Source organism: Drosophila sechellia, chromosome 2R (assembly GCF_004382195.2).
Source record: "Drosophila sechellia strain sech25 chromosome 2R, ASM438219v1, whole genome shotgun sequence".
In the NCBI taxonomy this organism is placed as follows: Eukaryota; Metazoa; Arthropoda; class Insecta; order Diptera; family Drosophilidae; genus Drosophila; species Drosophila sechellia.
In genome coordinates this window covers 10677854-10698932 of record NC_045950.1, presented here as the reverse complement: position 1 = coordinate 10698932, position 21079 = coordinate 10677854, and the positions used below count along the sequence as shown (strand labels likewise).

The 21079-nt window shown below is 44.0% G+C and overlaps 3 protein-coding genes across 4 annotated transcripts in view; 1 reads left to right on the top strand and 2 right to left on the bottom strand.

Annotated features, from left to right (window-relative positions):
• Positions 1 to 35: 35 nt before the first annotated feature.
• Positions 36 to 5613, top strand: LOC6609162 (DNA-directed RNA polymerase I subunit RPA1). Its single transcript, XM_032716086.1, has 10 exons — positions 36 to 462; positions 513 to 876; positions 940 to 2305; positions 2360 to 2853; positions 2909 to 3194; positions 3261 to 4188; positions 4244 to 4448; positions 4509 to 4626; positions 4683 to 4782; positions 4840 to 5613. Exons 1-10 carry the CDS (start codon positions 120 to 122, stop codon positions 5562 to 5564), a joined length of 4929 nt encoding a protein of 1642 aa, XP_032571977.1. The 5' UTR covers positions 36 to 119; the 3' UTR covers positions 5565 to 5613.
• Positions 5607 to 9153, bottom strand: LOC6609161 (liver carboxylesterase 2). 2 transcript variants are annotated; one of them, XM_032716088.1, is made up of 4 exons: positions 9139 to 9153; positions 8336 to 8663; positions 8179 to 8271; positions 5607 to 8013 (listed from the first exon to the last, which is right to left on the bottom strand). In XM_032716088.1, exons 2-4 carry the CDS (start codon positions 8453 to 8455, stop codon positions 6169 to 6171), a joined length of 2058 nt encoding a protein of 685 aa, XP_032571979.1. In that variant the 5' UTR covers positions 8456 to 8663; positions 9139 to 9153; the 3' UTR covers positions 5607 to 6168. The 2 variants fall into 2 exon arrangements, with proteins under 2 accessions (XP_032571979.1, XP_002033863.1); XM_002033827.2 differs by having other exon boundaries at positions 9076 to 9146.
• Positions 9154 to 15740: 6587 nt separating this feature from the next.
• Positions 15741 to 21079, bottom strand: part of LOC6609157 (exostosin-1) — a 64795-nt gene continuing 59456 nt past the window's right edge. The window contains exons 6-10 of the mRNA XM_002033823.2: positions 17997 to 18100; positions 17780 to 17930; positions 17393 to 17719; positions 17018 to 17334; positions 15741 to 16922 (exon numbers count right to left, since the gene is read on the bottom strand). Coding sequence (XP_002033859.1) covers positions 16814 to 16922; positions 17018 to 17334; positions 17393 to 17719; positions 17780 to 17930; positions 17997 to 18100 — 1008 coding nt within the window. The 3' untranslated portion in view covers positions 15741 to 16813. The remainder of the gene's footprint in view (positions 16923 to 17017; positions 17335 to 17392; positions 17720 to 17779; positions 17931 to 17996; positions 18101 to 21079) is intronic.

Sequence of the window (21079 nt, the reverse complement as noted above, 5' to 3'; positions counted from 1 at the left end):
TAAGCAGATTGAACGTTAAAATCGTTACGGTTCCACCTCTAATAGCCACACACGTGCTCGGCTGTTGGGCTCATCTTTTACTCGAGTTTTTATAGGAATCGTGGCTTAAGTAAGGCAAAATGGGTTCGAAACGCGCGATGGACGTGCACATGTTCCCCTCGGACCTGGAATTCGCCGTGTTCACGGACCAGGAGATCCGCAAACTGAGCGTGGTAAAGGTGATAACTGGCATCACGTTCGATGCACTGGGACACGCGATACCCGGTGGTCTATACGACATCCGAATGGGCTCCTACGGCCGATGCATGGATCCCTGTGGGACGTGTCTTAAGTTGCAGGACTGTCCGGGCCATATGGGCCACATAGAGCTAGGCACGCCCGTCTACAATCCCTTCTTCATTAAGTTCGTGCAGCGACTTCTCTGCATATTCTGTTTGCACTGCTACAAGCTCCAGATGAAGGGTAACTAACTTTTATTATCATGAATGGCTAACAGCGCTCCTCTATTGCAGATCACGAACGTGAGATAATTATGTTACAGCTGCGCCTAATCGACGCGGGCTACATCATCGAAGCGCAGGAGTTGGAACTCTTTAAATCAGAAACTGTGTGCCAAAACACCGACAATCTGGTGGCCATCAAAAACGGCGATATGGTGCACCCACACATTGCTGCCATGTATAGTCTGCTGGAAAAGAATGAGAAGAACTCCAGCAACTCCACTAAGACGAGTTGCTCACTGCGCACGGCCATTACGCATTCGGCACTGCAGCGACTGGGCAAGAAGTGCAGGCACTGTAACAAGTCTATGCGTTTCGTGCGTTATATGCATCGTAGGCTGGTATTCTACGTGACCTTGGCAGATATTAAAGAACGGTAAGTAGTCTAACACAACACAAGATAATTTATAATATAACTTCTCCTGTTTTCCTTCTTCAGCGTTGGCACGGGCGCAGAAGCCGGTGGTCAGAATAAAGTTATCTTCGCTGACGAATGCCGTCGTTATCTGCGCCAGATATACGCAAATTACCCTGAACTATTAAAGCTGCTAGTGCCTGTCTTAGGGCTAAGCAACACGGAATTCACTCAGGGCGATCGTTCGCCGGTGGATCTGTTCTTCATGGACACGCTTCCGGTGACGCCGCCGCGCGCTCGACCACTGAACATGGTCGGTGACATGCTAAAGGGAAATCCCCAAACGGACATCTACATTAACATCATTGAAAACAACCATGTATTGAATGTGGTACTGAAGTACATGAAGGGCGGCCAGGAGAAGCTCACAGAAGAGGCTAAGGCCGCCTATCAAACACTAAAGGGTGAAACAGCCCATGAGAAATTGTATGCGGCTTGGTTGGCTCTTCAAATGTCAGTGGATGTGCTCCTCGATGTGAATATGTCCCGAGAAATGAAATCTGGTGAAGGTCTGAAGCAAATCATTGAAAAGAAGAGTGGTCTCATTCGAAGCCATATGATGGGCAAACGTGTTAACTACGCCGCTCGGACTGTCATTACGCCGGATCCCAATATAAATGTGGATGAGATTGGCATTCCTGATATTTTCGCGAAGAAGCTGTCGTACCCCGTGCCCGTGACCGAATGGAATGTTACAGAGCTGCGCAAAATGGTTATGAACGGTCCGGACGTGCATCCCGGGGCGAATTATATACAGGACAAGAACGGATTCACCACATATATACCGGCGGACAACGCCTCCAAGCGTGAGAGTTTGGCCAAGCTACTTTTGTCGAATCCCAAGGATGGCATTAAGATCGTTCATCGGCATGTTCTCAATGGCGACGTCCTACTGCTTAACCGACAGCCTTCGCTGCATAAGCCATCGATTATGGGTCACAAGGCTCGCATTTTGCATGGTGAGAAAACTTTTCGTCTGCACTACTCAAACTGCAAGGCGTACAACGCCGATTTCGATGGTGATGAAATGAATGCCCACTATCCGCAGAGTGAGGTGGCGAGGGCGGAGGCTTACAACCTAGTAAATGTGGCCAGCAACTATTTGGTGCCCAAGGACGGCACACCGTTGGGTGGTCTCATTCAGGATCACGTGATTTCGGGTGTAAAGCTGTCGATTCGTGGACGATTCTTCAATCGCGAAGACTACCAGCAATTGGTGTTCCAGGGACTATCTCAACTTAAAAAGGATATCAAGCTGCTGCCACCGACTATTTTAAAGCCAGCTGTGCTTTGGTCTGGAAAGCAGATCTTGTCCACCATTATCATCAACATAATTCCCGAGGGATACGAAAGAATTAATCTGGATTCATTTGCCAAGATTGCTGGAAAGGTAATGTTTTTAAAGTAAATTATATACCTTTTTCTCAACTTCTGTGACTTTCAGAATTGGAACGTGTCCCGTCCACGACCGGCCATTTGTGGTACAAATCCAGAAGGAAACGAGCTAAGCGAAAGCCAAGTGCAAATAAGAAACGGAGAACTGCTTGTTGGTGTTCTGGATAAACAGCAGTATGGGGCCACCACGTATGGATTGATTCACTGCATGTATGAGCTATACGGCGGCGATGTGTCAACTCTGCTGCTTACCGCTTTCACGAAAGTATTTACCTTCTTCCTGCAACTAGAAGGTTTTACTTTGGGTGTCAAAGATATTCTGGTTACCGACGTAGCAGATCGTAAGAGAAGGAAGATTATTCGCGAGTGTCGCAATGTGGGAAACAGTGCAGTAGCTGCTGCTCTAGAATTGGAAGATGAGCCGCCGCACGATGAGCTGGTTGAGAAAATGGAAGCGGCATATGTAAAGGATTCGAAGTTCCGAGTGCTTTTGGATCGTAAATACAAATCAGTCTTGGATAGCTACACAAATGACATTAATAGGTGAGTTTAGTCAAAACGAAACAACAGGCGATATTAACATTTTTTCTTTTTCTAGTACTTGTCTGCCCAGAGGACTGATTACCAAGTTTCCATCAAACAATCTGCAATTGATGGTTTTATCTGGTGCCAAGGGATCCATGGTGAACACAATGCAAATCTCCTGTCTGCTCGGACAAATTGAGTTAGAAGGAAAGCGACCGCCTTTGATGATATCCGGCAAGTCTCTACCCAGCTTTACTTCCTTCGAAACCTCGCCCAAGTCTGGAGGTTTTATCGATGGACGTTTTATGACCGGCATTCAGCCGCAGGACTTCTTCTTCCATTGCATGGCTGGTCGTGAAGTAAGTGGGGAATAATTTCCAAAAATTCTTTACTTGTATTTATTATTTACCTTTATAAAATTGTAGGGTCTCATTGATACTGCTGTAAAAACATCGCGTTCCGGTTATCTTCAGCGCTGTCTTATTAAACATCTGGAGGGCCTAAGTGTTCATTATGATCTCACTGTACGCGATAGTGACAATAGTGTGGTTCAGTTCCTATATGGCGAGGATGGCTTAGACATTCTAAAGTCCAAGTTTTTCAACGATAAGTTCTGCGCTGACTTCCTTACACAGAACGCCACGGCAATTCTACGCCCTACTCATCTTCAATTGATGAAGGATGAGGAACAGCTAGCCAAGGTCCAGCGCCACGAAAAGCATATCCGCAGCTGGCAGAAGAAAAAGCCAGCTAAGCTACGTGCCGCCTTCACTCATTTCTCCGAGGAGCTCCGCGAGGAGGTGGAGGTGAAGCGACCCAATGAGATTAATAGCAAAACAGGTCGTCGGCGCTTTGATGAGGGCCTCCTAAAATTATGGAAAAAGGCCGATGCAGAGGACAAGGCTTTATACCGCAAGAAGTACGCCCGTTGTCCAGATCCCGCGGTAGCTGTATACAAGCAGGATCTTTACTATGGCAGTGTGTCAGAAAGAACGAGCAAACTCATTACCGATTATGCCAAGAGGAAGCCAGCACTGAAGGAGACTATAGCCGATATTATGCGAGTTAAGACAATTAAGTCGTTAGCGGCTCCAGGTGAACCAGTAGGTCTGATAGCAGCCCAATCGATAGGAGAACCCTCGACTCAGATGACATTGAACACTTTCCATTTTGCGGGTCGTGGTGAGATGAACGTGACTCTGGGTATTCCTCGACTCCGAGAAATCCTCATGCTGGCCTCATCAAACATCAAAACGCCGTCTATGGATATACCCATAAAGCCTGGTCAGCAACATCAGGCGGAAAAGCTGCGCATAAATCTGAATTCAGTGACGTTGGCAAACCTTTTGGAATGTGAGTGCATAAATGTAATGTTTTCGTATACAATAATGAAAATTTCTTTATATAGACGTCAACGTTAGCACTGGTTTGACTCTGGACCCGGAGCGATCCTATGAGTATGATATGCGCTTCCAATTCCTGCCCAGAGAGGTCTATAAGGAGGACTATGGTGTGCGACCCAAACATATAATCAAATATATGCACCAGACCTTTTTTAAACAACTGATTCGCGCCATCTTGAAGGTTTCCAATGCATCTAAGACAACGAAAATGTAAGACAACGAGCGCTAGGTCCTCGAATACTTTAAGTAATACATCTTTTGTAATTTCAGAGTTGTAATAGACGACAAAAAGGACGCTGAAAAAGATGAGGATAACGATTTGGACAACGCCGATGAAGTGGGCCGTTCTAAGGGCAAGGCTAATGATGATGATTCATCAGACGATAACGTAAGTTATGTCTAACCAAACTTGAAATTGTATTTACATATATACTTTTTATAAAGGACGATGACGATGCAACTGGAGTAAAGCTTAAGCAACGCAAAACAGATGAGAAGGACTACGACGACCCAGATGACGTCGAGGAACTCCATGATGCTAATGGTAAGCTGAAAGTTCTATATTTTCCTAGAGGTTTTAATACTAACAACTGATTTTCAGACGATGACGACGAGGCGGAGGATGAGGACGACGAGGAAAAGGGTCAGGATGGTAATGATAATGATGGCGATGACAAAGCGGTGGAGAGGTTGCTGAGCAACGATATGGTCAAAGGGTACTCCTACGACAAGGAGAATCATTTGTGGTGCCAGGTCAAGTTGAATCTGAGTGTGCGGTACCAGAAGCCCGATCTTACCTCCATCATCCGGGAGTTGGCGGGCAAGAGTGTGGTCCACCAGGTGCAGCACATCAAGCGGGCCATTATCTACAAGGGCACCGATGATGAACAGCTCCTCAAGACCGACGGCATCAACATTGGCGAGATGTTCCAGCACAACAAGATTCTTGATCTGAACCGCCTTTATTCCAACGACATCCACGCGATTGCCAGGACGTACGGCATCGAAGCAGCGTCTCAAGTGATCGTTAAGGAAGTGAGCAATGTGTTCAAGGTCTATGGAATTACTGTGGATCGCCGCCACCTGTCGCTCATTGCCGATTACATGACCTTCGACGGCACCTTCCAGCCGTTGTCGCGCAAGGGCATGGAGCACTCCTCGTCGCCCCTGCAGCAGATGTCCTTCGAGTCCAGCTTGCAGTTCCTCAAGAGCGCCGCTGGATTCGGCAGATCGGATGAGCTTAGCTCGCCGTCGAGTCGGTTGATGGTTGGACTCCCGGTTCGGAATGGTACTGGTGCCTTTGAGTTGCTGACGAAAATTTGTTAATTTGTTTAAATATAAATTAAAATTTTTTTAAATAAACATACATTTAACGTGTAAAATGTTGGTTTATTTAATCACGGAGAAGTGTAAACATTTAAGTTAAAAGTACATATACAAAACTACAATGAAACTTTTTGGTTTGCTTTCAGAACTTATCACAAGTCAACTGGTACTGCCAGTTCCTAACAGCCACACTCGGCTCGAATTGGCCGGCGACAGGGTCCAGGAGTTCCTCAACAGTTCCAAGTGTACCTCCAAATCCCGAACCCGTTCCAGCTCGTGTTCCTCCTCCATTTCTGACACCTCCTGCAGCTGCTGTTCCGAATCCTGCTCCAACTCCTGCTCCTCCAATAGGGTGGGTAATCTTGAAATCGTACGGTTGCAACTGCCGGGGACGTCTTGTCCGATGTTTGTTGAGCACCTGTTCGCGTCGCTCCCCCTCAAGATTACCGTCCCCACCTCCAGATTCAGCTGCTCCGCTTCCATCCTGCTCCCGTTTCGTTGCACGACCACCTTTGCGCCAGGACTCGACATTAGCAATGCCCGAGGTGGATGGCACCTCGTCCTTCCGGCCCCCAAAGATGGTCGTCCAACGAAACCACTTATGTCATAAGCTGTAGGAAGCTGATCCCGAGGATGCACTGCGTCTTCTCATTGCATTTGGGTCTCTTTTGAGTAGATAAACGCACAGGCACAGGCAGGCAAGGAGTAGGCACACTAATCCCAACATCGCATAGAATCCCTGGCGGTAGCGTGCTGCATCGGCACTCGCTTCCAAGAGTCGTACCCGCTGGCCCAGAGCTCCTCCTCCCCTCAAGTCATCCTCCCTTTCCAGTGGCATTAACACCTGCCAGAATCCGTAAACCTTTTGCAAGTGATTGGAGTAGCCCGAATTCAGTTGATTGCTGGCCGTGTAGGAATTGGAGGGTGCTGCTCTATAGGTATCGTGTCGGTTGCTACGCGATAAGCTTCTATCTAGCCCTGGAGCTCCTGCCTCCCCTCTAAGTAGCTTGTCCACCTCTGCCTCATCGACTGATCCTGTCTGCGGCGTCTTTGCTTGCTCTCCCAAGCTATAAACGAATGGGTTCTCCTTGTTGTAGGGTAACCAGCCGTCGTATATCCTCCCCGGAGTGGGGTTGCCATTTTTAATGAAGTTCGCAAATGCTCCTCTTATTTTGCGACATAGCTGCTCCTCCTCACCACTGAATCTTCGACGGGCTATCTGCTGAAATAGACTCGGACCGAGAAGAAGTGGCAGATCTGAGCTGTGGGAGGCACCTCCGAAAAGATTTCTTCTGCCTCGCATGTCCATCGAGTGGGATTGGTCGAATACATAGGCATAGGTAGTGGTTCCATTTAAAAGCTCCAAGATTCGTGAGTAGGGTAACTCATAGAGTGATTCCGAGAGTAGTCGTTGCATTCCAGCCAGCAAGTGGCTGACTCCCTCTCCCTTGCCATTGAAGTACCTCCATCTAATGGCCGCCAGTTGGGTGGAGCTCTCCTCACCCACCGACTCCAGTGCTCGCATCACATTCGGCAACAATGTGTTATTGATGTACTTATGTAGCGCCACCTGACCCTCCCTGGCCACGTCGAGCCAGTAGTCCTGCAGGAAGGCTCCTTCATTGGAGGTGATGCCCAGCAGTACGGGGGGCAATGTTTTGTTACGAAGGCGTTGTTCGAGTGGCAATCCTTCGGGTAGTATTACTCCCAGCTGGGAGCTCCCGTTGCCATGGTTATAAACGCTTTCGTACGCACGGAGCAAGTCCTCCCGGCTCTTGCGCCTAAGACAACCCATCAACTGGCGACGTTGTGCCTCCTCAAATTGACAGCCCAATTTCTGTACCAGCGCCTGACCAGTTTCCACTATCCGCTTTTGGTGATTCTGACCCAAGGCTCTCATAATGGGACCGGGTGACATGAGCACCAGTTGCTTAACCTGGCTGGTATCCTCCAAAGTAGCAACCAGTGCCAGAGGGGCTCCTCCGCTCCCATGCCCCAAAAGAGTTATGTGTTCTGGATTGCCGCCAAAGGCATCTGCATTCCTTCGAATCCACCGCAGTGCCATCTGAACATCACTTAGGCCATAATTTCCAGGCACATTACGATGCTGTTCGCCCAGACTCAGCCATCCGTAGATATTATTTCGGTACTGGACACTGACCACCACAATGCCCTCTCCGGCCAGATCCAAGCCATTGATGCGATTTCTGGGCCAGTCGTAGGCGAACTCCTCACCCGTGACAATGACCACTATGGGCAGCTTGCCGTACCGCATCCCCGACTCCGGCGTCCAAATGTTCATGTAAAGGCAATCCTCGTCGGTGCTCACTGATCTGGGCATGGAGCCATCGGAGCTCTCGTCATAGATGGTGTTCGCTAGCTGCGGGCACAGCGGCTGCATGGTGGTGGCCTGGAGGGTGCGGTTGAAACTGGAGCTCGGCTTGGCGGGCTGAAAACGAAAATATCTAACTTCAATCGTTGCTAATCAAATGTGGGCCAATTAAAAAGAACTCATTGTAAGCTCAATAAGCCTCAATGGGTTTAAAAACAAATAGTATATATTTTAGAGATATATGCCTAAATAAAATGAGATCAAGGTTCCTTCATTACTTACAGCAAATCGTAGTTCGTTGAGGGGCGCCTGGGCGTAGGGAATGCCCAGAAAGGCGTAGACAGCGCCACGTGTCCCATCCGGAAAGACCTTGAGCTGGAAGCAATGATCCAGTTTTAGCGCTTTAAAGTAATTTATTTCCAAAGTGTTATGTCCTCACCCCAATGAGATCGCCCTGCTCCAACTTAATGTGCGTTTGTTGGGCGGAAGTGAATGGCGACAGGTGAATCAGGATCGGGAGTAGCCGCAAAATCTGCTGAATCCTTATTGCATTCCACATGATTGCCAGTTGCAACGCTCACTTTTTAGCTCTCACTTTTAGCACATAACTTTTGCATAGTTCATGGCGCATTTAAGCGCATTTATTAATTATCGTACGTCGTTTTTATGCACTTTTTTTCGACCACAAAATATATAGATATGTATGTTTCGCAGAATTTTCGGTTTTTTCGCTGCAACTTTTCGTTCGCTCGGTGTTGAAATGAAAACTGAGCCACAAAAAAAAAGCAACACACACCACGAATAAAGTTAGCTGCTGCCCTGGGTCGCTGAGCTAACAAAAATTTCTGCTAGAATTATTTCAATTGTTTTCTGGTGTCATTACGCCGTTGTTGCTTTTGCTGCTGCGGTGCGCAGCGAATCATTCATGCATCCATAGATCAAAACACCAGCGACACCACCAACCAACATACCAACCATCCCATTCCATTCCATTCAGCAGCGAAATGAGTGTGGAAAGCAGCGTTGGGTAGGTTGTTTATATGGCCATGGTAACGGACCTCTCAACTACATGTCGATCTGGACCCTAAAACCCAAGAGGCAGCCCTCCCGATTGGCCACCAATTGAGTCCCAACGAGGGTGGATCGGGGGTTACTAGAGTATCTTTCCTATTTTCTTACATTTGTATGGTTTTTTCAGCATTTATTTTATTTTTTCACATTCACTAATTACTTATTACTCACTCAGTGAGGCATAGGTTGTGCCTCGGCATTCCGCAGAATCAGACTGAATTCATCTCTCATGTGTAAGTTTAATTAAATTGTCTAGAGGCTGTCTATATTATACACTCAAATTGGTCAGCTTTCTAGCATATTCTTGGGGCAGTCTTCTTCAGCAAACTAAAACATTAATGATTTTGGTTGTATCTACAGTTGCTTGAAGTATCCAATCCTTAGAAAAACTAAGCTATGCATTTTTATGGTTTTTATCAAATTTGATCAGATTTTTTGGATATCTATTAAAACATCTCGACCCTCCCTCGTTCTTGTTTTTCATTGAATTCCGCACTGCTGTTAATGTCAAACATAAATTTTTCTCTGCTTCACAACTCTCTATACCTCTCTCTTTCCCGCCCTCGTGCCATCTCACTCCCGCCTGTGGCAAATGAAGTTGTCGCTGGGTTTTTGGGGTCTGCAGCGCAGATAATGTACCATAATGCTGCCGTAATTTCCCCACTTACCCAATATGCTGTTTTGCCGGTGGTGGCTGAATGGGATGGTATGGATCCGATTCTGATTCCAAGTCCGAATCCCAATCCGATGTTGTTAGTTTGCCAGAGAGTCAGTCGGTGACTCTGCTCGCCGTTGCGGAGTTCCGGTCTGTGTGGATCGCTGGATGGGCTTCTGCCGGAATGGCCGCAATTAACTTGGATGCAAGAGTTGTGGGAGAGCGGCGAGTGCTCCAGCATCATGTCCCCACATTTATGTATTTTAATTAGTTTAAATCGTAATTTGTTTGTAGACCTGCGCGGATTACCAGCACAAAATCGACCTCGCCGGCCGCCAATCTGGCAGACCTACAAAAATGCACTGGCCAAAATAAACAGCTGGTACTGCATCAAATGTATTTTTCAAGCTTAAATTATGTATCTCAAAGATCTCAAAATCCCATAAAACATAGTACAACAAATACAAAAAATAATGAAAATTATACAGTGCTAGTTTTTGTGTTAGTTTTAGAAAAATTTAGCTGCAGCGACGTACATCATTTTCGGTTAATTATGAATTACCAAAAGCACATTTAAATGGACGCCCCACTGGAGTGGCCATGTCCTCCGCCTTTCCCCGCTGCCATCGCGCTTCTTTTGACCCGGCCAATAGGAAGTTAATCAATTTATGCCTGCAAACGTCGACGGTTCGCAGTTTGGTTTTGTGCGGGTCGCTGTTCAATTATTATAAATGGCAATGTCGGCCTAGTTTGTCCTATATGCTGCTTGTCTGTATGTGTGTGGTCCAGTTGGCTGTAAACAAATTAGCCTGGCCGAGTGCCGGGAAAATCCCAACAAAGGTTGACGCCGCCACTGGCATGGCAGGTGAAATTTTGTTAATTGCTCGCGTCTATCAGTATTATAAATCATATCAGGGGGCTCCGAATTATGCTGCTATAAATTTTGAAATGAAGATTGAAACTAAACCTATGTAGGTATAAATTAAAATTAAGCCATTCAAAAATCCAAACCAAAAAGTAGCTGCGACTTAGATGCTCATGCATAAATGTTCCTGCCAATGTTGTAAATCAATTCAGATTACCAGATTTTTCTCGGTTGCCTATAAATTGCGACTTTCATTTCACCAGCTGGAATTCACTTGGACTTCGCACCTTTTTGGCCAACTTTTCTAACCTGTCGCTTCAAGCTGTTTGCTGGCCAAAGGCTACAGATTGTGGTGACATTAAAGTGCTGATAGTATTTTTGCCTTCGACCAATAAATTCGTCAGCTGAACATTTGACACAAATCTTGCAGTCGAGTCGACACTTGTAAGCGAAGACCTTTAATGAAAACACAAATTGTACTGAAATTTATACAAATATTTGTGGAGTGCATATTGAGAAATTTTGGCAGCTGCACTCGAAAGTGGAAAAATAGCAACAACAAGGACACTCGAGGCAGAAACCCTCAAGTCGCCGAAACTTTGGCCTTTGTTGCATTGTCGTAATGAAAATATTTATGATTTTTGGAGCCGAGTTGATTGTTTACATATTGCCAAAGCATATTGAAAACTTCTTTATTAAATTTTACTTCAATAAAAGCCAATTGTTTCTTGTTGCTCCACATTTCTCTATATATATATTTCTGTACAAAATGCCTGGCAAAAGTTTTTAGTTTTCTGCCAGAGCAAGCTGCGTATATATTTCCCCCAATTTTTCCCCACACCATTTTCCCAGATGAAAAATCTGAGGAATGTGGGCTGTGCTGCCTGATTGCTATGGCTTCTGTTGCAGGTCCTGCTGATACGATGTCGCAGGTTGACTGCTTCACCGATTCAAATTGTGTTGGATATTTTCATATTTTTGCTAAACAATAGCATCAGATGTCGTCGTTGTTGCTTTTGGCGTATCTCTGCAAATATTTGTTGCATGTTTGTGTACGAAATCGTTTAGTTAACGAGTCGTAAACACTTGTGATAGAATTCGACCAGACATTTGTGCTATGAATTTATGCATGCATTTTTTTCCTGGATAACTTCCATTAGTCGAAACCCAGTTCGACATGCACTTTTGGACACAAATTCAATAAATTCCTGACTTTTTCGGCCTGGCCTTTGATTGCATTAGCAGAAATATTTAAGTATATTTTTTAAATTCGAACATTTTAAGTGAATGGATTTTTATTAAGCATACGCAGTGTGAATACGCACTTATTAAGCATTAAAAAGGGTCGTGTGACACTCATGCCCTTCAATGAACAGGAAAAATATTTGAAAACATAAATTGGGGCCGGGAAAAACACTCAACTGGGCCGCGGGTATTACGTAATTAGCAGAAACTACGCAAAGCAAACAGCCAGCGGGCCATTTACGTAAAGTATTTAACAAAACAATGCACAGAAGTTGGCTGTGCCGCCGGTTGCTTTAAGCCTAATTTAACGGCTCTGCAGACAAACAACGCGAATGGCCCAAACCGCACACACAAGTTGGCAGTACTTAGCGGGCAAAGGGGCGGGGGGAGGGGCATGGTTGGGGGCGTTGAAAGAGGACCGGAACATGGCCCACTTTCTAATTAATGCAAAATATTGCAGCTGCAAAAAGAAACTAGCATATGTGCTGTCTACTTTTAGGTTGTCCCATGTGAGCCAGCTTTTTTTCGGATGGCATTTTCAGGGGTAGTGAGTGGGGGGTAGTTGTGGGGGCGTGGCACTCTGGCGGTCTCTTTGTTGCCTGCATAAAGCATCACTCACACACACTCACTTACGCACGCACGCACGCAGAGAGTGTTGTAGTTGCAGCTGCAACATGCAACAACAACCTTGGCAATGTCAACAGCACGGCATCCTGGCGGAAGCAAGTGACCGCCGCCAAGGGTCGCCTGTGTGCTGCTAAATTAAACCCTGAAAAAAAGGTGTGCCCCATGTGGCAAAGGACCACTGGAGAATGGGTCCAATAAAAAAATAGCTGATTTTTTTTGAAAATCCAAGCACCATAAGCTTTATGAAGAGTTATAGATTTTTGTTAATCTAGCAAAGAATAAATATTTACCAACGATTAACATTTGCCTTTTAGTTATTACAAACTTAATAAGTACGAAATATTGATCATTCTTTCCTTCCAGATCCTGTGCTAGTGTCTCAAAAGCACAATTTCCCAGTGAAATTGATACTAAAAGCATTCTATAATGGATTTAATTATGGCAAGCCGACCCCGCAATAATTCATTTGGTAAGTGCTTCGTCATCGGGCTGCAAAAAGGCATGCAAACCGCGAAATTTCATTGCAGACATGAGATGGCAGTGCAATTTAATAATTTTCCAGAGCAGCTTAGAGTTCGGAGTGCTATGTATACGTAAATTAAGTTTTTCCTCGCAGTTTGGCAAACTAGAAACATGGCGACGCATTCTACGGCAACGAAATTTTCAGCATGCCAAAAAAGTTTGCCGCTAATTCCTTGGGCAAACTTTAACGCAAATGTGTTTAGATGGGGAATATCCTGTGGCACCTTGCTAAATTGAAAATGCATTAGCAGCTTAATTTCGAAAGGAGATGCACAACACAATGTTTCGAGTTTCAGTTTAATTTTTATTCAAAAATCACATTTGTTGTTTTATATATATATATAGATACATATATATAATATTTCTGCTGCAATGTTTGCCAATAATGTACGGTTTAGGCTTACTGCGTTTTCGCTTCCATGGGTTTATTTATGTAATTTACATTTGTTCATGTGAGTGTTCTTATGTGGTGTGTGTGGCTGTGGGTGTATGTCTTAAGCTTTAACAATCATTACTAGGCAATAGTATTAAGCACATTCACTATATATATATATATTGGTTTACATTTAATGGCTGTTCAACGCGGATTTCTTATGGTTTCTGTACAAATTTCAAGTATTATTTACCTTGGACAAACAAATGGTCGGGGCACAAATAAATATTTTCATGAATGATTTGCACTTACATTATTTTTTCTGCAACATGCCAATCACCTCATATTTGCCTATGGAAATGTACAGAAACAGAAATACATATAATTTCATTTGCCAAGTGACATTCCTGTTTGCAGTGATTTCAATTGAATTAATGGGCATTTTGCATTAAGCTGATGGGCCAGATGAGTGAATACATTTCAGAGTATCTATCTTAAGCTCAGATATGTTTTTCCAGAAGCACTGCCAGCACACAGATATTACTAGTTTGAGCTCTACAAAATGATATTTCGGTAGATATAGTTTGGTAAAATGCAGTAAGAATCATAAATGATAGGATTTCGTATCGTTGCATTTATCCAAAAACTTTTCCTTCACATTTTATTGTCGTTTTTGTCAAGCCTTTCTATGCAAATTGTCTCAATGGTGGCAAGTTAGTGAAGAATAGTAGGATTTTTCGTATATAACTGGGATGATGAATAATATAGATATTTGTAGTATTACTAACATGTCATTTTCATCTAGTTAGCCCAATTTAACAGAACTTTACTGCCTTAAAATCCAATTAACTTTACAATGTGTTAGGTTTTCCCATTTTCTGTTCTGCCATTTGATGGAATGTATTTAATTTTATTGAACATCCCCACATCCCATCGAAATCCAAATAGTTGATTGAATATATTCGCCTTGTAATTTTTTACGCATGGCTTGCCCAGTTAAATGTGGCAAAATAATTGATTATGCACAATTATCCCTATAACGCAAATGAAATAAATAAAAAAGGAAGGGAAATGGGTGAATGCCAGGACATGGAAAGTGAAGGATAGGGTTGAAAGTTGATGTATTCAAATGAGAGCACATGCAGTTTTCAATAGTATCACAACATCCATATTCGTAGTTCAATTTTTTCTCATTTTATTAAGATTGGTTGGGTTTTCAGGTTTTCGGTTTTTGTTTTTCATTTCTGCACTGCTTCATGTGTTAATGTTAATGCAATAAATTTAATTACCATCTCGCAGGCGGCAGCAAATATTTTATTATTATTAATAAATGGCTTTTTGTGTTTGGCCTTTTTTATACACCGTTTTTTGTTTTCATTTCGTATTTGTGTGGGCGGGGCGGGATCAAGGAGCCTTTTCAATATTTTTGGTCAAGTTGTTTTGTATTGTTTGTTTTGTTTCGTTTTGGTTTGATTTTGTCTTGGATTAGATCTTTCACTATGTATAGTTTGTTTGTTTTTAAATCTGTATAAAAAGTGCAATTGTCTGTTCTTGTGTCTTTGTTTACCTGTTTTTTGTTTTTGTTCGTGTCAAATACAAATTCTCAAATACAATTATATATACGAGTTATAATACAAAAATCCTTTACACACAGATACAAAAAATAAAACGCACTGTACAAAATTTGATCTGATTCGATTTCAACTTGCCACAGTTGCCTATATGTATACGTATGTATATGTCGCAGTGTATGCATGTATGAGTATCCTGTGTATGTGTGTGTGTGCGTGTGTGTTGTGCATATCCTTCGCCTTGGGCCACACACATTCCGGGTATGCATATCCATATAACTGGCATTTTTGATTATTATTATTCGTAGTCAACGGCAAAAATGTTTGTTTGAAATGTTTGATTTATGTGCATGCGGATAGGGAACATTTCATTGCATTTGTCGTCCCTGTCCATCCGTCCATCTGTCCGTCCGTCCATTCGACTCGCTGACACAGTCCAGTTTTGACATTCGCAGAGCATCCATTCATATTCGTGTGTATTCATATTGCCGATAAGCATATTCGACTGATAAATGCTAAACAATTTCGCCGTTTGGCAGTCAAGAGTTTCGAGTTTCGAGAGTCTGGGCATCCATCGATTGCCCACTAAGTATGCAGCATGGCTCCTAAGAACCACTTTTCTGGCCAGGATAAACACAAATAGCAGTCCAACAATTCAGTCAACCTAAAAATATATATGTGTTTCCAGACATCTTTGGATACATGAAAATAAAGCCAGATTATAAATGACTTGGCTGTTTTATTTTTTATAGAATAAGGAATTGCACAAATATTGAAATGCTTCTGGTCAATCCAAACTCATTTGATATGTTGAAGCTTAGTTATTGCTTTCAGCTCTTATTGCCCTTCGCACTTGGAAATTGACAATGCGAAAAAGTAAATACAAATTAAAAATCAACTAATAAAACAAAGGTATTGAATTCATCTGCAATCGTGTATATTTGTTGTAAAAAATAGTTATAGAAATATACTTTAGCTCTAGTATATGTATAGAATTGTGGTTGCTTAAACTAAAAACGCTTCTCTTCGGAGAAGCCTCTTCTTTTGATATGCGCATGTGGTTAAAAGTTGATTGCATATTGATAATTGATTTACGTACTTCAGTAAATGGCCACGATATGAATTAAAAACTGAGGTGTCCAAATAAAAAATTGCACATAACGAATTGAAAATGGAAAGCTACTTAAACCATAAACTTAGCATTAGCTAATTGCTTCTCCTCGGCGGATTTGTGCACTTATTTCTGAATGGCCCGAAAAGGGTTCCTGTTGCTTTTCAGTGGCAATTGCTGCTGCTGTTCCATAATGGCCACGGATAATAAGAAGATACAGTCGATGTGTTTCTTATACGGAATTAGAGGAGCCTCAAGTTGGAATTTAAAACTGAAATTGAGACGACTTTGCCTTGCGCATACACGTTCACATTGATAAATCACTAACTATACACGGAGAGTTACAACAAGGACATACAAACATTTACACATACAAAACTCAACTCACACAGTACAAAAATCGGCTACTTATGTTCCTAGACATATATCAATTTACATATATATGTATGCATATAGAAAATTTGCTAAGCGCAGCTAATTTTAAATTAGCAAAAAAGATGGCAAAATCGTTTGCTTCGCTTGCAGTTAACTAGGCTAATTCACATAATCGTATTTAAGGTCTATATATATACACATTGCATATATAATTGCAAAGGATGCCGTATGCTTACATCGGTGTACACATACATACATTTACAAGCGCCCTTTGGCTCCTAACTAAGTTCCTTCTTTTCGCTACTAATAATAATTAACATAGTCCTTGCATCGCTTGGGCAGCGTCAAAAAAACAGCATTTCATCTAAACGTATGTGTGTGTGTGTTTTTTTCTGTTTCTCTGTGTTCGAATTCGTATTGGTATTGGTGTAGCTGTGGGTGTGTGGTGTATATGTATTCAGTACTATTAACGCTTGTAGCTATTGCCAGGATGCACATATCGCTAGCTGCCGACCAACTCGATCTGGCGGTATTTCTTGCGCAAATTGGAAACTGGATCACGATACAGCATGGGATCCATGCGCAAATTGGAACGTATCAGCGGCATATAGCTGCAAGGATATAAAAGAAAAAGGATGCGTTTTGGAAATTGAGATAGGAAGGATTCTTTGGAGTTCCATGTAGCTGTTGAGAAAGTAAAACTTACCCAAAAACGGCCGCAAAGGTATTCAAGCAGCTCTGGCGCTGGATAAAGTGGTCGGGATCGTTCCATGGCGAACGACCCGTCTCCCGATCCTTGTAGCCTTTGCGCTGCGTCACCTTGATCGGCGGCTTCCTGGTCACGTGCGAGACCAGCAGGTTCATTAGGATGTCCTCGCAGTTGGAGGACTGCTGTACAGTCTTAAGTAGCAGCAACGACAGCCAATTGGTGTACAAGTAGTTGTAGTAGCGGTGGTAGAAGGCCGCCCCAGTTAGCACAATCGAATAGTAGTTTGTCCACTTGGACGTATAACCCCAGGCATTCTGCAAGAAATAGCAATAAGTAATTTCAATAAAATTAAATCCCCTCCGCCCAATTCACCTTGGAATCATCCCAGAAGTGAGCTCTTGCCGGATAGCCAACGATGCGCTCGGGAAAATCCCGCCACACCGTGTAGGCAAAGTCCAGTTCATCCGTATTGAGTATGGCATCTTCATCCAGCGACAGAACGGCATCCGTCTGAATCTCTTCGTAGGGCAGGAATCGTTGTGATATGCTCGGTCGTCCCTCAGTCGTCTGGCTTGTGGGTCCAGCTCCCTGACTCCTCGTGCTGCCCCCCAGGGAAATCACGTGCAAGGGTATGTGGCTGGTGGGGGGCCAGCGTTTCTTCAACGGCAACGGCCGATCGGCTGCCCAAAGGACAAGGATCTGAAAAGGGCAAAGTGTATTGCATTAAGCTGAACGTGCGATTGCACTGTATTTACATACCCGCTCCACGAACTGGCTCTTCGTGATGGTCCTGACTAGCTTGTAGAGCGCTGCATTCGGTCCCAGGGCGGCGCCAATCTGCACGTAGATAACCGCCGTGTAGTTGTGACGCGGCTCCGCACCCATCGAGTTCAGCAGAAATGGCATGTACCTGAAGTTTGTGGTGGTTATAATCGATTGAGCTACAAGCTTAACAAGACATATGGGTGGGACCAACCTTGAGCTGTCGGCGAAGGTGGGCAACGTGAGCAGGGCGCCCGGCGAGCTGTTCCAAACCAGGCTGCTCCGCACCGGATAATCCGGCAAACGTTCGCGTATGATCTGCAAGATACGCAAGGAAGATACGGAGTGCCTCAGTTAACGTTTGTTTAATGGCTTGTCGATACGCTCAAGTGGTGATTGCCAATTGATTGCCTAATGAGGAGGAGAGCAACGAGGAGCGCGAGGCCTTTGCTGCTGATCTGAATTTCGAGTGCAGTTCAAGGAGCGGGCCAAATTGCGTTTTGAATAGTCCTCCCAGTGGTCCACTCCCATTCCCTGGTGTTCCGACCCGGTTTTTCCCCCATCCGTTCGGTTTGTCCTCCGCTGAGTGTGATAACTCAATGGGCCTGAGTTGTTGCCTAATTTTCCGCTTGGCGCAGATGGTGCCCTTTTCCCCAACCAGCCAGTTTTCCCCATTCAGATTTACAACGCGCGTCGAAAAAAGAGTACTGAAAGTGAAATCCTTGAACTGCAGCCATCTGTTTGAGCTAAGGAGTTATTGCATCGAGTGGAAATGGTCATACAAATCAATATATTTTACCTTGGCAAAGTTTTAAGATGTAGTATCTATATGATAATATATTATTTTATGAATTTAAACATTATTTACTATTAAATGCATAAATAAATAACAAATATGCACTCTGATCGTTAACTATTAATCCGAGCTCAGCTGTGGACATATCCACGCATATATGAATGTCGAGCGCTGTTACCGCAGTTTCCGCTGCGCAGCGGAAGTCGCACAGTAACCACTGTGGGCGGAAGTGGCCCTCCGTCTCCCTCTCGCACTCCATGTGTTAGTCAAAGGAGGGAAGATACGAGGGGATGGCGTTTGGCTTTGCGTGCCATTAACGCGGCGTTAATTTGTCGCTCAAAGTGTGAGCGCACCTTAAAGTATGCCGTGCCAAATTAGTTAGACATCACAGCCGCGCACAGTTAACTCGCCAAGACCCCCAGCACTTTGCATTTGGCACTGTTTTGGTTGCAGTTCGGGTTGAATGCAATTATAATTGCAAAGCCTGACCCCAACTAAGAGCTTAGTGCTGGGGCGCTGTTCGAGTTGAGTTATGCAAGTACAGGTGCAGCCACGTGCACCTGACAGAAAACAGAAGACGGTGCGTTATGCAAGTGCCACCCACCACCCACCACCCATCCACTACTCACTATGCACAACCCAGGTGGCATGAGCACCCAACAGCCACCGTTTACCACCCACTCCAGTTCATTCGTGTTATTTCTGTCTGGCACGCTCCGCTTTTGTGCGTGTGGTTAGTGGAATTTGCATTTGCATGGACGATCATCTCCCGGCGGAATCCCACTGCTATTCAGGCTAAAAGACATAATGAGACGTTTGGGAGCGGTACCAACAATTAGACGCAATTACGGCTGATAGATCGACAGTTGGCAATGCTTTGAAGTGCATACCCTATATCTGCCGAAGCTAAGCGCTATATGTATTAGATACAAGTTAGTTAAGATATAAGGCATATATAAATATTTACAATAACATGTAAATTAACTTAAAGAATCTTTTTATCAGAAAATGTTAAAAAATATGCCAGTAGTTCAGGAATCATTTTTAGGAAGCTTATAAAACTTTTTTCCGCAACCATCTGCAGTTTTCGAAACTATCAATATTCATAAGCTTAAACTAAAGCCAGGACATCCTAACTTCGTTGAGGATTTAGAATATTTAGTTTTTCGCCTGTTTTTTTTTGTTTTTTTTGCTTACATCCATCATGGCTTCATGGTGATGCCCCGCTCGTTAAGCGCCACACGGCAGGTGCGGAAGCAAACTAACCAAACTAGGATTACGCTGCAGTCTGCTTGTCCTGCCGATCCTTGGCTCCTTGTCTGGCTGCCAACGCGTCTCAAGTGCCTGCTTTATATTTTGTAATTATAATTCCTTCTTTGGGTCCTACGCCCTCTCCCCCCTCCCCTCTTTGTTTTAACCCTTTCTTTTAAGCCCGCTGTGTGAGCGTGATTATCTCTCTGTGTGTGAGTGTGTGTATGGGTGGGTTTTGTTGTCCTGCGACATAATTAAGTCAATCTCATGCTGTTGACGCTGCCAGCATAATTGAGAGCGAGAGGCACCTAACAGACAGAGATGGCCTATGCCTGCGATTCAATTATGCACATTGCACACTGCGTATATGTTTGGTCCTGGCCCAGACAGATGGTTCACCTCCCACCCCCCTCGTCCACATTATAATTGGCCAACAAACTGCGTTTAATTGGCTTAGATCCATGCCCCACAGCCAGCATTTTTAAGTTGCCTGCAGCAGCATAAAGCTACAGTTGAAATTGGCTACAGACTATTTAACAAGCGAGTTGAAATTAAGATAAAAGCGATATATAACACCACATTCGTTTGTAAAATACATAAGAGTTTTAACATTTTAAGATGGTATTGTTAGGCATTGTTTACTCTGTGGGTTAAGCAGGTGGTCCCACTGTAATTCTCTTTGCTTGGCTACACATGTCCGGGGAATCTCTTATTCGGTTGCCGGTTTTCTTTTCCATCATTCGTGGCTGCCAGGCAGCATTTGGATGTCGCCAGGAGACTTATCGCAGCATAAGGACCAGGAACAGCAGCAACAATCGCAGCTGGCGCTACTTAAGCAGCATATATGTGTCAGTAAGTGAGGTGGGCGGAAAAGGAAGGCAGCCAGAACTTCATTTCCGTATCGCATCAGCGCATCGAGTTCATGCATAGATGTGTGCGTTTGCGATGATTAAGTGGATCGAGTGACTGAGGTAGCTGCAAGCAGCTGGAGGCCCAGGACCCAATGGAGTGGATAATGTAGGCAAATAAAACAGGTGGATGCCTAACGGGCCTGCAAGTATTTGGCTTAAATGCCAGTTTTAAAGGGCTCACCAGCCCTGCATGCAAATTTGTCTTGACTTGGATGGAATTCAACCATTTCACTCGATGCACTTTACTTGCACATATTTTATGCAATGTGCAGTTTACATGTCTGGCGAAATTTGCTTCAATTAATTGCAAGAATTTCCTTTGGCCTCTCGAAGTCAAAG

Coding starts and splice junctions, on each gene's coding strand:
- LOC6609162 (XM_032716086.1), top strand. CDS start 120: ATGGGTTCGAAACGCGCGATGGACGTGCACATGTTCCCCTCGGACCTG. Junction 3,195..3,260: donor ATTGCATGGCTGGTCGTGAA/GTAAGTGGGGAA, acceptor ATAAAATTGTAG/GGTCTCATTGATACTGCTGT. Junction 4,449..4,508: donor GCATCTAAGACAACGAAAAT/GTAAGACAACGA, acceptor TTGTAATTTCAG/AGTTGTAATAGACGACAAAA.
- LOC6609161 (XM_032716088.1), bottom strand. CDS start 8,455: ATGTGGAATGCAATAAGGATTCAGCAGATTTTGCGGCTACTCCCGATC. Junction 8,272..8,335: donor AGCAGGGCGATCTCATTGGG/GTGAGGACATAA, acceptor CATTGCTTCCAG/CTCAAGGTCTTTCCGGATGG. Junction 8,014..8,178: donor TCAACGAACTACGATTTGCT/GTAAGTAATGAA, acceptor TTTCGTTTTCAG/CCCGCCAAGCCGAGCTCCAG.